Source organism: Panthera tigris, chromosome B1 (assembly GCF_018350195.1).
Source record: "Panthera tigris isolate Pti1 chromosome B1, P.tigris_Pti1_mat1.1, whole genome shotgun sequence".
NCBI lineage: Eukaryota > Metazoa > Chordata > Mammalia > Carnivora > Felidae > Panthera > Panthera tigris.
Genome location: NC_056663.1, coordinates 6,991,851 through 7,008,202, shown reverse-complemented (window position 1 = coordinate 7,008,202; position 16,352 = coordinate 6,991,851). Strand labels below are relative to the sequence as shown.

The 16,352-nt window shown below is 45.7% G+C and overlaps 2 protein-coding genes across 2 annotated transcripts; both read left to right on the top strand.

Moving 5' to 3' along the window:
- Nucleotides 1–231: 231 nt before the first annotated feature.
- Nucleotides 232–2,713, top strand: LOC102963027 (beta-defensin 106A-like). The gene is made up of 2 exons (XM_007089246.1): nt 232–280; nt 2,562–2,713. Exons 1-2 carry the CDS (start codon nt 232–234, stop codon nt 2,711–2,713), a joined length of 201 nt encoding a protein of 66 aa, XP_007089308.1.
- A 7,672-nt stretch (nt 2,714–10,385) lies between these two features.
- Nucleotides 10,386–15,249, top strand: LOC102953533 (sperm-associated antigen 11-like). The gene is made up of 3 exons (XM_007089216.3): nt 10,386–10,518; nt 11,605–11,754; nt 14,887–15,249. Exons 1-3 carry the CDS (start codon nt 10,461–10,463, stop codon nt 15,018–15,020), a joined length of 342 nt encoding a protein of 113 aa, XP_007089278.1. The 5' UTR covers nt 10,386–10,460; the 3' UTR covers nt 15,021–15,249.
- The last annotated feature ends 1,103 nt before the right edge of the window (nt 15,250–16,352 follow it).

Here is a 16,352-nt window from a genome sequence, read left to right as displayed (position 1 = left end):
TCTTCCCCATTGTCCTTCTTAGGAACTTTCCAGTATCAGAAAAGCAGTGAGCTGCGGACAGAGTGACACCCACTGAGATGTGGGCTCGGCTTGGCAAAGCATGGAAACGTCCTCATTTCTGGCATGCCTCGCTGATCAAGATGTTCTCTGGTCCAGAGAAATGTATAAATGTGGGTGTTTGCTGCTCTTTTATCATGGACACTGTGCTGATCTCTCAAGACCCTTCGAGCCATGAGGACATTCCTCTTTCTCTTTGCTGTTCTCTTCCTTCTGGCCCCAGGTAAAATGAACGTCTTTGTAGGGAAGCTTCTAGAGGTGGTGGCCCAGAGAAAGAGTCTGCTTCAGTGAGCACCTTGGTGTGGTCAGCCCAGTGGCCCTGCAGGGGAGCATTTACTATGGGAGGTGACCAATGTCTCTTCTATAAATCCATTGCATCTTCCCTGATTTTCTAAGATGGGGTATCACGGGGTTGAGGAAATAAAGATATGCCAGGAAAGATGCCCTTTGGTCCCCAGCTCCGTGCTCACTAACAAAAACAAAAAATTGGGGAAAAAATGTAAAAGCTAGGGTTGGCATCTGTGGCTCTTGTAAAAAATAGTCGTGATAGAGATGAGACAGGTAAGAAAGAGAGCCAGAAAAAGGCAAAAAGGGACGAGGAAAGGGACAGAGCTCGGAGACCGCGTTCACACCGGCCATGGCGCAGGTCAAACGTACGTGTCAAACTGCTGCTCCTTCGTCACAACACCATGAAGCTGGGCACCTGTGACGAACACTTCACACCACAAAATGCATGCGGTTCTCCAGTGCCAGGACCTTTAAGAAAACTCTGCCCTACTTCGAATTGAGTGATTTCAGACCAACACTTCAGGCTTGGAAGGTTTGCTTTATAGATATTTTTCAGATGCAGAAACTGAGCCTCAGATGGGCTAGGCGGCTTCTCAAAGTCATACAGATAAGCGGGAATGAAGCCAGGACCTGAGAGTTCACAGCAGGACTCCTGCCACATCCTCTGGCTCCTGGGAACCTCTAGTGGCTCCAGTCAGATCTTCCTCAAAATAAAATCCAAGACTAGACTCACCCCAGTTTCCAGAGAGCTAGAGAAAGGGCTTTTCAGAGCCTGCAACGAGTCCAAATTGTGCCGGATGCTATAGATGTCTCCTTAGGAGGCTCAGAATTCTCACACCAGCTGTATGCGTTGCCGGTCTGTTTTGCAGTGAGCCTGTGTGGTTTGATTGTGTGCCAAGTGCACCGGGATCCGGGACCTACGGTGAGCTGTTCATTCCACTGACCTCGATGTACACATTGGAAACTGACCAAGGCCCCCTTTTCAGATCAGTCAGGTTTATTATATAATTTAGTTAACACAATATAAAATAAGGCAATATAAAATTATATAAGCAGATGGAACTGACCTATTAATCTGCATTTGCACACACGCACACACACACAGAGTTACATTAACCTCTAGATGGGTGTGTGTGATGATCCATCCGAATCCTTGTAGACACAGATGCTCTCTCTTTGCAGAGGCTCTCTCTTTCTGGACCATCACTGTTAACTGGATATAATACAAGGACCCTTGCGAAGAGTGAGGTCCAGTGCCTCCAGCCTGGGATGACCTTACAATATTAGGAGGGGGGATAGAGTACTGTCCCCTGCAGTGGGGGGCAAAGTTCACTGAGCTTTGAAACACCGGAGTATTGATACTTATGAACTTATATGCAGATACTAGAAATGATTAGTACACATGCTAATACCAATCCGCCTGGTTTTAGTTTTACATATATGTGAATTAGTCACCTTTGTTTGTTGACATTAATTTCAACTTGTGTACATCTGATGCCTGTCCTTAAATATACCTGGATTAGGTAATCTAAAATGTTGATTCCAGTAAGATGTCTGTCTCTCCTTAACTTGAAGCAGGCTGCTCTTAGGACGGCTACTGATAAAGTACTAGGGCCAAAGCCACTATATTCTGCACAGAATAGACAAGAGGAGTCCTGGGGAACCACTCCCAACACATGCCCCTACTGGCCCTTGAACACGTTTTATGAAATGTGGCAAAGAAATCTGATGAGCCTTTCTAAGCAATCTTTTCCCTTCCACCCACAAGAGTAAACTTTTCCCTTTCTATATATTTATCCCTGTTTATTACTCCAATCGTGGGCCATGTCCCCAGCCTCAGACCTGCTCAATTCTCAGGGTGTAACACTTTGACACTGAGTTGGGGAGTTACCTGCCCTGGAGGGGTTTACAAGGACAAGGTGATCATTACGTACTGCTAACAGATTCTGATAAAAGAACAATAGCTTCTGCTTCCCAAAGCCCCCACAGCCTAACCCCAAATGTCAAGACAAACGTATTCTTCCTGGTCTTTAACCCCCTAAAACAAAAAAACAGAAAAATTAGAGAGAAAATATCTCCCTACGATCTCATCTACTGGCAGCATGAGACCATGTCAGCTTGTAAAGAAATCTTTCCTAACTAGTTACAAGACTGTACCTGGTAACTGGATGTATCTGAGAGGAGAATTAATCCCAGTGGCTCCTTCCCTTACAAAGCCAGGAACGCGTTTTTTGACGAGAAATGCTCCAAGCTTCAAGGGAGGTGCGTGAATTCTTGTCAGAAAAATGAAGAACTTGTTGCTCTCTGCCAGAAGTCTCTGAAATGCTGCCTGACCCTCCAGCCATGTTGGAAGAATACAAATGATTAAATCTGAAGTCTCTGGCATTCCAGAGTGACATAAATGACCTCATTTTGTCTTCTTTTTACTCTGGTCTCTTCAGTGAGAAGACACCTCAATAAAAATAAATGACTATCTTTTATCAATTTGTCAAGTGCTTCACTTAGAAAGGAAATGTGAGTAGTTAACCCTGATGGTCCCTGCCTACTTGCCTTCTTTTTCTATAATTTTTTGATAAGGGAACTTTGCCCAAATGATCTGATATTTCTTTTTAAAGGGGACTGCTAAAGACTATACATCAACAAACCTCTCACTTGCCCTCAGGCAGTCAGCCCCAACCACCTGTTGAGACAGATGATAGATAAATGGGTAAGTGGAGAAATGAACATATTAAGGATAAGTAGATAGATAAATTTACTTATTAAGGATTCTCATGTGTCATACACATATATAAGTTAATCATCTTGACTCCATGGCTTTAATTGGAGACAATTACTGGATCCAGGTCCCCGAATGACTTTCTATTATTTGGCAAATCACTTTCTGACTCTAAGCTTTCATATTACCCAGTTCAAGTAAGGATTCCTGGTCATGTTCCCCAGGCCTAAGATCCAGCCTTGGTTCCCTGTTGGGTCAGAAATCTTGCCTTATTTCCCTCTTGATTCCCCAAGGTCAACGCACTTAATCCTGTTGAAGCAACAACCTTTTTTTATGACATTTTTCTGTTTTGAGATAATTACAGAGTCATGCACAGTTGTAAAATATAATACAGATACATCTCTACCGTTTAATGCAGTTTTCCTAATAGCACAACCAGAGGGCAATACAATACGAACACCAGATACTGACACGGATACAAAGCAAGTCCATCACCACAGAGATCCCTGCCCCCACCCACCCCCGCCATGTTGCCCTTTCAGGGCCACACCCTCTTCCCTCCTGCGTCCGCCTCCACCTTAATTCCGGGTACTACTTATCTGCTCTCCACTTCTACAACTTGTCCTTCAGGAATGTCATATAAATGGAATCCTACAGGGGTACTTGGGTGGCTCAATCAGTTCAGCGACCGACTTAGTTTCGGCTCAGGTCATGATCTCACGGTTTGTGAGTTCAAGCCCCACTTCAGGCTCTGCACTGACAGTGAGGAGCCTGTTTGGGATTCTCTCTCTCCTTTTCTGTCTTCCCCTCCCCTGCTTGCATGTGCTTTCTGTGTCCCTCAAGATAAATGAATTTAAAAATAAAATAAATGGAATCCTACAGTAGGTAACTTCTGGGGGACTTCTCACTCACTGTAGTGGTCTGGAGACTCTCCATGTTTGGTGCGTGTCTCAGTAGGTCTTCCCTTTTTGTCCCTGCATCTAGTCCACCGGGTGGATGTACCAGGATTCATTGAACCATTCACCTGCTGGAGGACAGCCGGGTTCTTTCCAGTTTGGTACTATGACACGTAACGGTGTTGTAAACTTTTACGTTTATAGATGTTTGAGCAAACACAACTTGTCATTACTCTGAGACAAGTGTCCCAACATGCACTTGCCAAGTCATATGGTTGCAGGTTTAGTTTTTACAAAAGAATGCCAAACTGTTTCCCAGAGTAGCTGTACCGTTTTTACGCTCCCACCAGGAATGTAAGCGTGACCTAGCTTATCCACACCCTAGCTAGCATCTGCTGCAAAAAGTTGCCACGATTTTTTTGTTTTTGTCATCAACAGCTTATATGTCATTTTAGTTTGATTTTCTCTAAAATATCATGATGTTTAACACCTTATCCTGTGGTTTTGTTTTTTTGTTTTGTTTCGTTTTTTGTTTTTGCCACCTTTGTACCTTCAGCGAGATGGATGGCTCACACTTATTTTCTAATTGGATTTTTTCTTGTTTTCACTGTTGAGCTCTGAGAGTCCTTGATATATTCTTGAAATGGGTCATGTGTTGGATATGCAATTTCCAAATATTTTCCCCCAATACTCATTGCATTTTTAACCTCTTAATAGATCTTTTGAGCAGCAATTTTTTTAACTTTGTGAAGTCCAGCTTCTTTCTATGGATCATGGTTTCTTTGGGAGTCAAGTCTCAGATCTTTTTGTGTAGTCTTAGATGATTTTCTCCTATGTGCTTTTCTAAAAGCTTAATGGTTTCACAGTTACACTTAAATCCATGAACCATTCTGAGTTAATTTTTCTAAAAGCTGTGAAGATGGTCAATGTTGTTCTCATTTCTGTTTTGGCTGTGGGTGTTCAGTTGCTCCAGCATTTGTTCAAAAGGCTGTCTTTCCTCCATTGGATTTACTGTTGCAACCTTGTCAAACATTAGAGACTTAGGTCCAAACAAACTCCTACCTGGAATGTTTATAGCACCTTTGTTTATAATCACCCCAAACCGGGAGCAACCAAGATGTCCCTCAGTAGGTGAGCTGAGAACAAACTGTGGTTCATCCAACTAATGGAATATTATTCAGGAATAAAAAACAGGTAAGCTGTCAAGTCACCAAAAGACACAGAATAACCTTAAGTGCATATTGCTGTGTGAAAGAAGCCAGTCTAAAAATGTTATAGACGGCATGATTCCATGTATATGGCGTTCTGGAAAGGGGAAAACTAGGGATCGTGAAAAGAAGTGATCTTTTGCCCCGGTTGCCAGGGGGTCGGCCAGGGGTGAAACACAGGGAATGTGCTAGGGCAGAATATCAAACTTCTGCATGATGCTCTGCCTTTGTTAAACCCTGAGAACCAAGCAGCCCAAAGGGTGAACTAAGGTTCACTGTGCAAATTAACAGAGTTAATTGGAAGTCAGGGCTACCCCAGGGTGAAATGCAGATCTAATTGTATCATAAATGTATAAAACAACTTTCCTGCAGGCCAGGGGGAAGGGGATGCCGGCCTGGGTAACGTGGGCAGTTACAAAAGAAGTCTATAATCTAGTACAATGCACAAGAGCATGGCACTCTAGCCGATGATGTATTTGTTAGGTAACACAAGCTTAGCAATTCAGATCTTGCTATGCACTTATAGCCGGAACTGAACAATTAAGTACCGGGCTTGCAGATGTGGGAGCCAGGTTTGGAGAGGGAGTTTATAGATAAGCAGGGAAAAGATAGAATGACCCACCTGGGGATGGATGACAGGTGGAGACCTGGCTTGCATACAGATGGTTACATATACAAATATTTATTGGTGTGTGTGTGTGTGTGTGTGTGTGTGTGTGTGTGTGTGTGTGTGTTATTAAACAAATATGTACATCCTTGCTCTGTCAGCTTAGAGGTCCTGGAAGCAAGAACATTCCAGCAACTATGAGCACACCTGGCACTCAAATACTGGTTTTTAATTCCATTCACCAATGGAAGGAGTCAGGGATCCTTGGAGAAGTGGGTGATTCTAAGACGGGAGCAGAGAACGTACAAGATAAACCCAGAGCAACTTTGTAGTGCCAGAACATGTGGACGAACTTCAAACAAACAATGACACAGGTGTGCCAAAAGAACACAAAAATTGAATTCATTTAGGGAAAAAGAAATTAAGTAGTGTTGGTATAAAATAGATATCCATGAGTATATAATAAATATTCATGATCAGGACTCCACCATACTGAAAGAAACACCAGTCTGTTCCTGGCTGGTGTCCCTGCAATGTGACCTTCACAAATACGTCCTAGGGTGTCCCATTCACTTGAACGAGGAAGCTGGGTGGGCTGGTGTAGGGGGCATGTCCTTCCTCCAGATAAAGCTTTAGTAAAATCATTTTCCTGGGAGAGTCAGCTCTTGTTGTAGAAAACTCCCTGGACACATTTCACATAATTACTTTCCCTTTTCCTTGCCAGGGCCACCGGGGATTACTTCTTGGCTTTTCACCGTGATTACCTCATGGGCGTCCTGGAGTTAAAACCCAGGAAGCAGTGGGGTCCCTTCCCCTGTGGCCCTCAGTCATTTGATTCAGGCTTGCCCTCACTCATCCTCTGGAAATTTGTCAACATGACCACAGTGTTCCTACCCTTTTAAGGCTCCAGAGGCTTCTGCCCCAGGTTAGCCCATCTGCGCTGTGACTCTCTCCAAATTTGGGAGCAGTGGTTTGCCCTGTGACCTAAGTTCTCTGATGGGTCCAAGAAAAATCATCGATTTTCAGTTTGTTCAGAGTTTTTCTTACCTTAAGGGTGGGAGTGGAGACTTTCAGGTTTTTCACATGTAGCAGCTGAAACCAAAGTCCCAGGGTTCAGCCCAGTGAGCCCAGTAGGTATCTCCTCTCCTCTGTCTGTTCCGCTCTCCCTTGCTCAGGTCGCTTCTGCTTTATGCTCGTCCTCTCTGTCCCAACGTTCACTCAATAGGTGGTTGGTTTTTTGTTTTTTGGTTTTTTATTATTATTATTATTTATTTTTGGGACAGAGAGAGACAGAGCATGAACGGGGGAGGGGCAGAGAGAGAGGGAGACACAGAATCGGAAACAGGCTCCAGGCTCCGAGCCATCAGCCCAGAGCCTGACGCGGGGCTCGAACTCACGGACCACGAGAGCGTGACCTGGCTGAAGTTGGACGCTTAACCGACTGCGCCACCCAGGCGCCCCAATAGGTGGTTGGTTTTTAAGCACATGTTGGGCACTGGGCGAGCCCATAATTTGTGAATGGAACATGAACATCGTCTCCCACTTGGGGAACTTAGAATTCAATCAGGAAGACCAAGTCACTGAAAACATCATGTAATTACAACTTGGGAAAGATGTCGTGAAGGAATAAAAAACTTCCAGGGCGCTTGGGCACATGAGAAGAACAGGGAGAGATCCCCCATCGTTGTGACATGGAGATTCCAGGAGGTCATTCGTGGGAGGAGGGGGGAGTATTCCAGGGAGAAGAGTGTTGGGCCCTGAACAGAGGCCAGTGCTGCTCGAAGCTCATGGTAAAGGGCTTGCTTGGATTCAACCAAAAAGTGATAGCAGGGATTTTATTGTAGGGATTTTGAGAAGAGATGTGACAAGAGCCAATTAATGTTTAATTTTAATGTTTAAAATTCTCTTCTCATCTGGAAGAGAATCAGATGGTGGGGTCCATCAGCTAGGAGAGCAGAGGGAGGAGGTGGCTTGGGAAGTCTGTTCCACCAGGGTTCCAGGGTATTCTCTCAAGTCAGTTCAGTCACTATCCCCGCGAAACCACTGCCAAAGTCCCGCCTCCTGGTCTTCAGGCATGATAATCGCACTGATTTATTCTGTTATTTAGTGAGAAATGAATTTGACACAGACAAGATATGCGGCTATGGGACCGCCCGCTGCCGGAGGCGCTGTAAAACAGGGGAATTCTTCATCGGAACTTGCCCCAACATCTACCCCTGCTGTCTGAAAACGCGGAATGCCAACTGGCCCATTCCTCTGACGTACTGAAACCCGGTGGGGCCGGGTCCTTGCAGCAGCTGGAACTCTGAGCCTTCACTTCCTGAGTCCCCTCACGGCTGGAACGTTCCCAGTGGCTGCAGCTAATCCAATTGCGCTAAAACCTTGGATTGCGAGTAACTTGTTCCTGAGAGTGTTCCACAAGATGAGCAAATATTTCTAATAAATTTTAACTTGATAAACAAGTGAGGTCTTGCAATAGGAGTAGTATGTGACGCCCAATGTCACATGATCACAGCTGAGCCAATGGTCCTTGAAATTCGCTTTGATATACAAGTGCTTTGGATGACAAGCCTGTTTGTGGAACAAATTATGCTCGCAAACCAAGGTTTTACTGTCACAAGAATTTGCTAAGTGCCTTCACTCAGTGGAGAGCGTGTGGGGGAGCCTCAAAATGGCCTTGCATAGTTGGGATAAGGGAGAAAGCAAAGTGGGTTAAGTGAGTGTTTCAACATAACAGCCAAACCAAAAAATACAGCTAATCAGCCACAAGCCTAAGTGAACTTCTTTTATTTATTTTTTTTAGTTTTTTTTTTAATGTTTATTTATTTTTGAGAGAGAGAGAGAGAGACTGCATGAGCAGGGGAGGGATAGAGAGAGAGGGAGTCACGGAATCTGAAGCAGGCTCCAGGCTCCGAGCTGTCAGCACAGAGCCTGATGCCGGGCTCAAACTCACAAACCCTGAGCCAAAGTCGGACACTTAACCGACTAGCCACCCAGGCGCCCCCTAAGTGAACTTCTTTTATATTTTTGGCCTGAACTGCATCAGGTGAGCTTGCTAGCATGAGTTTTCTCTTCTGATCAGTTTTGCTCAGCAGTTAGTAATGTCTTTTATTAATTAAAACAGGAAATAAATCAATATTAAGTGCAATTCATTTAGCAAACACTCTAATTCAAGGCATAGACCTCCAGGGAGCAAGACTAAAGAAATGTTATGTGACGACAAGGGACTGGCCCACATGGATGTCTGTGGAGGGTCACATCCTGCAGACATGGCACAGAGCTGATCTGCCCCCCCCCCCCACAGACCCACTGTCCTGAAATCTGGTAAGGAAAGGGGAGCCCTAAAACATTTGACTTCCCTTTTTCTTCCAAATGTTAGCCCAGCTAATAAATGAATGATAACAAAGAATGATAACATCAAGAGAATATCACTATTTTGCAAACCCCTAGGGAAATAATGGCCTAGCCTGTGAATGTCAAGAGCTCCACTCAAATAAACAAGAATGGGGCACCTGGGATGCCTGGGTGGCTCAGTTGGTTAAGTGTCTGACATCAGCTCAGGTCATGATCTCACAGTCCATAAGTTTGAGCCGCGTGTTGGGCTCTGTGCTGACAGCTCAGAGCCTGGAGCCTGCTTCGGATTCTGTGTCTCCCTCTCTCTCTGCCCCTCCCCTGATCATGCTCTGTCTCTCTGTCTCAAAAATAAATAAAAATATTTTAAAAAAATTAAAAAAAAAAAAAAAGAATAGGGGCGCCTGGGTGGCTCAGTTGGTTAAGCGTCCAACTCTTGGTTTAAGCTCAGGTCATGATCTCACAGTTTGTGAGTTCAAGCCCTGCATCGGGCTCTGTGCTAACAGTGCAGAGCTTGCTTGGGCTTCTCTCTCTCTCCCTCTTTCTGCCCCTCCCCTACTTGCTCTGTCTCTCTCAAAATAAATAAACTTTAAAAAGTTATTACAAGACGAGAAAACTCAGACTCAATCACAGATTTTTTTAAAAGCAGAATTGAATTGGACCCAATGGCATCAATAATTTCTGAGGAAAAGACAAGAATTAAAAGAGGAGGGAAAAATGAAGAGTCAGATGAATTAAAATCAAAATGGGGAGGACACAGAGATGAAGGAGAAGCAGAGGAAGCCAAGGAACGCGGGGAGAAAAGAACAGAAATGAAATCTGGAATGACTTTGGAATGACCCACACAACTTCAGGAAATGACAGTTGTGAAAAATCAGGCCATCCCTGAAATGCCTGACGTTTTCCTGCCTGATTTTTTACACTGAAATAAATACATTCAGAAGCCAGGGTAGAAGCCGGACGACAGCCATATTTATGTCACCATTTCAATGCGCACCAGCGCTTTAATAGACTCTTGAGGAAGTTGGTTTTTTGTGTTAATGACGTTTGTTCTCTCTCTTTCCTCCTTCTGCTCCTCTTCTCTTTGTTCCGTCCTCTCTTAGTCACCAAACCCACCCAGGGCATTCAGGCATACTTTTCACTTCCTGAGGAAAATGCCTCCCATGTTTGTTCCGCTGCCCATGGGAAAATAACACACTGACTGTTCTCGGTGCCGAGAACACCGTTCCGGATTTCAGCTCTTCCCACCTACAGGCCCCCGCCCTGCAACTCAGGGCTATAAAGGGAGCCCTGCTGCCAGCCCCAGGACCTCCTCAGACAGCTGTCCCCTTGGTGACATGAAGCCATCCCTCTCTGTATTCCCCAGCTTCCTCCTTGTGGCTCTGCTGTTTCCAGGTAAATGGGAAATGTGACCTCGTCCTGGGGACTGAGTCTCTCTGCAACGGTCATCTCCAGGCAGGGCGACCAGGCAGGGCGTCCGGGTGGGGCGTGAGACACTAAGCCCACAGGTGCATTTCCTGGTGGGGTTCTCAGGCAGCAGTCTCTTGATGGGTTTGTCAGTGACCCCTTGAATGTGCTGATGGCCCTGGCTCCCCAGCAGACAGGGTCCTGACCCTGACCACACTTCCTCAGCCTTTTAATATTCACCTGCTCCTTACAGAGAAGGCAGCCTGCATCATAAATGATCCTGTTAGGGAGTCTCACTCAACAACTATATTGGGGCACACTCACTGGGGACACTCATTGGCTTCCAGGTGGCCTCCACTGCCGGCCCTCTTCAGTCCTCACTCACCTCTCCCTCTCCTCTCTCTCTCCCTTTCTCTCTCCCTCTCCTTCTCTCTCTCTCCCTTTCTCTCTCCCTCTCCTTCTCTCTCCCTCTCCTTCTCTCTTTCAGTCTATCTCTCATACTCTCTCTCTCCCTCTCTCCCTCCCCCCCTACACACACACACACACACACACACACACACACACACACACACACATTTGCCCTGCTTCCAACCCATTCCATGCCATTCTCTATTTGCTCACTCTCTTTCTTTACAGCTTTACTGAGGTACACTTATTATACCAAAACCCACACATAGTTACTGTGAACAGTTTGATGAGTTTGGACATTTGCAAACACTCTAGGTACCAACACTATAGCCAAGGTAAGAGCCACCCGCAACCCCTCCCAAAGTTTTCTTCTGTCCCTTTATGGTGGTGTTATTTTGTGATGAGAACACTTAAAAGATCTATCCTCTGAACAAACTTTGAAGTGCACAATACCATACTGCTACCTGTAGGCACAGTGCTTCACAGCAGATCTCTGGACTGCGGCCATGTTACAGGACTGAAACTTTGTACCCATTGAGCAGCAGGGACTCCCAGTCTCCCCCCGACCCTCCATTTTACCCACCCCTACAGTAAAGGACCTCATCCTCATGGGTCCTCTCAAAAGAGAGAGAGTTCTAAAAATGCTGCATATTTACTCGGAAACAGGACTATCCGGAGCCAGAAATGAGGATCTTCAAGGCACTGAGGGTCCCAGAGAACCCAGGGAAGAGTCTCCTGGACAAAGAACAAACGGGTCTCATTTGCTACACCACCAAGAGAAACGCCACATCTTACCGCGTACTCCCCCTTATGAGGGTAGGTGACTCCAGGAATGTTCAGTGAATGAAGAGATGGGAAGGGGTCTGTGCCTGTGAGGTAGGGGAGAGCTTCACCCAAACCTGAGACCCGGAGGATATGACATTGAGTAAGACACCCTCGTGCCCGCTCCCTTGGCCTCGAGTTCCTTCAATCTAGGCATTTACTGAATACCTGCGAAGAGGGCGGGGTGACCTGTGAGCTCACAGGGAATGCCCCAGGGTGGGGTGTGTGGAGGATGGGGCACTGGTCTGAGGAACACAGGCATGACAAAGCCAAAGAGCCCTCAGCCGCCTTTCTGGTCGGTCCTCAACCCCCACGTGGAGCCTGAAAGCAATCTGGAAGGACCTAGAGAAGACCGTCATTTCTAAGATGCTTCCTTAGTCCCAAACTCTTTCCTGACCCTGAGTCAGGGAACAAGAGGCTGGACACTCAGTGGGCAAGAGCAGGGAACACACGAGGGTGTTGGCAGACGGAAGCCAGGAATTCAGATCCTGCGACATTATTCCCTGCATCGTCCTCTCCTCTCTTCAATCCCTTTGGAGGGGGGCTCTGGGCTCCCAGGGGACCCACTCCCAGGTTCTCCTCCCAAGGGAAGGTGAAAAGACAAAATGGTGCTTGCACAACAATATAAACAACACGAGGTGTGTGTCACTTATCCTAACTGTAGATCTATGACACGGGGTCATTCCCATTTGATTCATGAGGGCGTTGGGGAGATTGGTCCACATTTGTCCAAAATAACGTGTCTAAGATTGTGCGGCTGGCAAATGGCAGTCAAGAGTGGAAACTTCAAGAATATAAGCAAGACTTCCAGGGCTGTTGTCCAGGAAGAGGTCTCAGTCCACTCCTTTTAAGACATACCTGTTTCTTTCTCCCCGAAACCCTGCCCTCGCTTCCTGCCTACGCTTCTCCGTGTGCATCACTCTTGAATTTTTTCTTGCCTTCCCCACCTGTGATTTCCGTCCTAGCGCGCAGCCTCCCTATGTTCAGACTGGCCCTGATGGGCATCTGCTCCATCCCAGTGCCCCACACAGAGTGCAACCTTGTGACCGGGCATCACTGACCACTGCCATCTCATTCCCCAATTCAGAGAAGAAGCAATGAAGACAGAGAATTTCCTCCATAATAAGTATTTTTGCAACACAATTTTCCGAAGCATTTTTATTTTCCTACTGTTTTTTCTACTTCCTATTGCATTTGAGTCTACTGGAGAAATACTCTTTATGAAGAAAATTCTCTCCCTAATGGCTTCTCCTCTGAATTGGGGAAGGACTCTCATTACTTCCTGTATTAACATTATACCTCAATCTGTGTCTAGAAATGCAGTATCTCAAAAGTACGCCTGAAAAATAAACAACTAAGAGAATACACCCTAAAATGCTCACCCAGCTGTACACGTCTGTGTTGGTCTGGCACTACGCTGGGTTAACCCACATTTTCCACCATTACACCGCTGTGGTCCCCAAGCCATGCGGTGACTCCTAGAAAATGCTCTGCTCTTTCGTGTCCTTGCACAACCCTGTGGAGCACAGCTAGCTTTAGTTCAAGACCCCATTTCGACGCTACATTTAACACCCATTTAAATTTGATAATCTCTGTGACCTTATTTGGCTGTTCTCTACATTCCCAAATCACTCTGTGCAGACTCGACTGTGGATGGATTATACTGAATTTAAATACATGGTTACGTGTTTGTTTCCCAGCTGATTCAGAGAATGTCCCCCTCCCCTGACCCTGTTATGGCACACTAAAATGTCCTACATCATTCAGCCTTGAAGGAATGAGCAAGTGAGTTAATTTACCGAGTGAATAAACATCTGTAGGGCCCCCCATCTGTTCTATTTTTGTCTTTCTCTCTTTCTAAGATTACCCCCTTTCTCTCTCAAAAGTTATTAAATTTCTGTATATAACGGCATGTTTAACAAAGTACAAAAATAGGATTTTCAGCTGGGATTCAAGGTACTAGTGAGTCGGGAGGCAGACCACTCTGCACAGAGGAGGTAACCAAAATGCAGCGACACAAGCCTTAAATCCCAGGGTGACTGGCACATGGAGAGGCCACTCCTTCTCCAGAGGGCAAAGGGCTGGGGGTCTTGCTCCCAAATGGAGCCATGGGTTTCTTTTTGTTTTTTAATTTTTTTTTTAACGTTTACTTATTTTTTGAGAGAGAGACAGAGAGAGAGCTGGGGAAGGACAGAGAGAGAGAGAGAGGGGGAGACACAGAATCTGAAGCAGGCTCCAGGCTCCAAACTGTCAGCACAGAGCCTGACACGGGACTCAAATTCACGAGTGTGAGCGGGGGAAGGGGCAGAGAGAGAGGGAGAGAGAGAGAATCCCAAGCAGGCTCCACGCTGTCAGTGCAGAGCCCGATGCAGGGCTCAAACTCACGAACCGTGAGATCATGACCTGAGCTGAAAACCAGAGCCGGGTGCTTATCTGACTGAGGCACCCAGGCGCCCCACTTTTTCTTCCTAACACTTGCCCCTTGCCTTTTCTATCAATCGTCTTCATAATATATAATTTAAGACAAAAATTCATCTTTACTAACCGCAGGGCTTGAAACGTAGAGTGAGGGAGCAAGTTCACATTCCTCAAGTAAACCGGCACATCTCAGAGGCACAAGACAGTCTTCCAGGCGCTTCCCCAGAATGAGGCGGAACTAGAAGTCATTTTCACTTTCAAAATCTGCCCTTGGCTACCTCTCATCTCCCTTACAGAGATGGCTCCCACCCTCCTCGCAGGACCATCCCACTGAAGTCTGCACTTGGGAGGGCTGTGTCACTCGTCAGTCAGCCTCGCAGAGCCCTTCCGTGTCCCCTTGCATAACATCCTATATTGTTGAAAGTGGAACATTTATATCGTGATACATCTCTTACCATGTCTCTTTCCAACTGCCTCTGACCCGGCAGCTTGTGTCTCAGGGAGAGTAGAGGTGGCTTTCAAGCCAGAATCGAGGATCTGATTTGTACACTCTCAGGCTGACTACAGGGAACTGTGAGTGCTCACATACAAAAGAAACCTGTTTCCCACCTACGGGCAACCTCCGCCGTGTCCCTTTGGACTCAGATGATCCCTGTTCGAGTCTGGAGATGGTCTTAAGAGGCTAATGTCGGATCTCTCTTTATACAGAACCGGAACCGGATTTCAAAGTGGTCAACTGCAAGAAAAGTGAAGGCTACTGTCAAGAATACTGTAATTATATGGAAACACAAGTGGGTTACTGCTTTAAAAAGAAATACGCCTGCTGTTTACATCAGAACTGAACTTGCTGACACAGAAGCCAGAGTTTGGTCCCCTCGCCAGCTCTCTGGGTCCTGTCCCTAACGCAGACATAGGAGTTTTTGGAGAAAGGACTGAGCATGGGCTAGCTGAGGTTTTGTCATCTGAGCTGGAGAGTTTTGACATGTTATTCCAACTAAAAGAGAGATGAAAACCCACTATGCCTGCCCTTAGAGAAAGTGACTTAGCCTGACATGGACAAAATCCTCAAAAATCAACAGTTTTTGCTGGTAGATGTGGATGTAATAAACTTTCACAAGAAAGCATTCAAGTCATTCCTTCTCTTGTTTAAAAAAAAAAAAATTTTTTTTGAGGGGGCGCCCAGGTGGCTCAGTCAGTTAAGCCATGACTTCATCTCAGGTCATGATCTCACAGTTCGTGGGTTCGAGCCCCGCATCGGGCTCTGTGATGACAGCTCGGAGCCTAGAGCCCTGGAGCCTGGAGCCTGCTTCAGGTTCTGTGTCTCCCTGTCTGTCCCTCCCCTGCTCTCGCTCTGTCTCTCTCTCAAAAATAAACATTAAAAAGAAATTAAAAATAAAATAAAAATAAAAATAAAAATATTTTTTGAGGAGCGCCTGCGTGGCTCAGTCAGTTAAGCATCTGACTCTTAATTTTGGCTCAGGTCATGATATCATGGTTCATGATTCCAGCCCCGCATCGGGCTCAGCCCTGACAATGCAGAGACTGCTTGGGATTCTCTCTCCCTCTCTCTACCCGTTACCCCCTCTCAAAAAATAAATAAATAAACATTTAAAAAAGAGAGAGAAGGGGCGCCTGGGTGGCTCAGTTGGTTAAGCGTCCGACTCTCGATTTTGGCTCAGGTCATGATCTCATGGTTCCATGAGTTCAAATAACACATCAGGCTCTGCGCTGACAGCTTGGAGCCTGGAGCCTGCTTCAGATTCTGGGTCTCCCTCCCTCTCTGCCCCTCCCTTGCTCATGATCACTCTCTCTCTCTCTTTTTCAAAATTAAACATTAAAAATTTTTTTTAAAAAAGAGAAAAATATTTTTGAGTACCTATTTTGTTCCTGGGCACTGAGAAATGTAACAAATTGGAAACATGAATATGTGAGAAACACAGCAAAATAAACTTAAAAAATAAAATGCCACACATTTTATCATGTAAATATATCCAAGGCAATATGTGGAGCAGATAAATATAAGAGATTTAAGAAAGGATTCCTGGGGAAATTCGAGCAGGGTTTTGGAGGATGAATAGGAGTTTGTTAAGCAAAAGAGAGAGGCAGAGATTCCCAGGCAAGGGGTACAGTTTGCAGAGAGGCATGAAGATGTGAAAGAATGGTTTGCTAAGCAA

What these genes read in the sequence shown, in the direction of transcription:
- LOC102963027 (XM_007089246.1), top strand. Translation starts at nt 232, where the DNA reads ATGAGGACATTCCTCTTTCTCTTTGCTGTTCTCTTCCTTCTGGCCCCA. An exon ending in TCTCTTCCTTCTGGCCCCAG is followed by an intron (nt 281 to 2,561) that starts GTAAAATGAACG and finishes TCCCTTACAAAG; the next exon opens with CCAGGAACGCGTTTTTTGAC.
- LOC102953533 (XM_007089216.3), top strand. Translation starts at nt 10,461, where the DNA reads ATGAAGCCATCCCTCTCTGTATTCCCCAGCTTCCTCCTTGTGGCTCTG. An exon ending in TGTGGCTCTGCTGTTTCCAG is followed by an intron (nt 10,519 to 11,604) that starts GTAAATGGGAAA and finishes ACTCGGAAACAG; the next exon opens with GACTATCCGGAGCCAGAAAT. An exon ending in GCGTACTCCCCCTTATGAGG is followed by an intron (nt 11,755 to 14,886) that starts GTAGGTGACTCC and finishes CTCTTTATACAG; the next exon opens with AACCGGAACCGGATTTCAAA.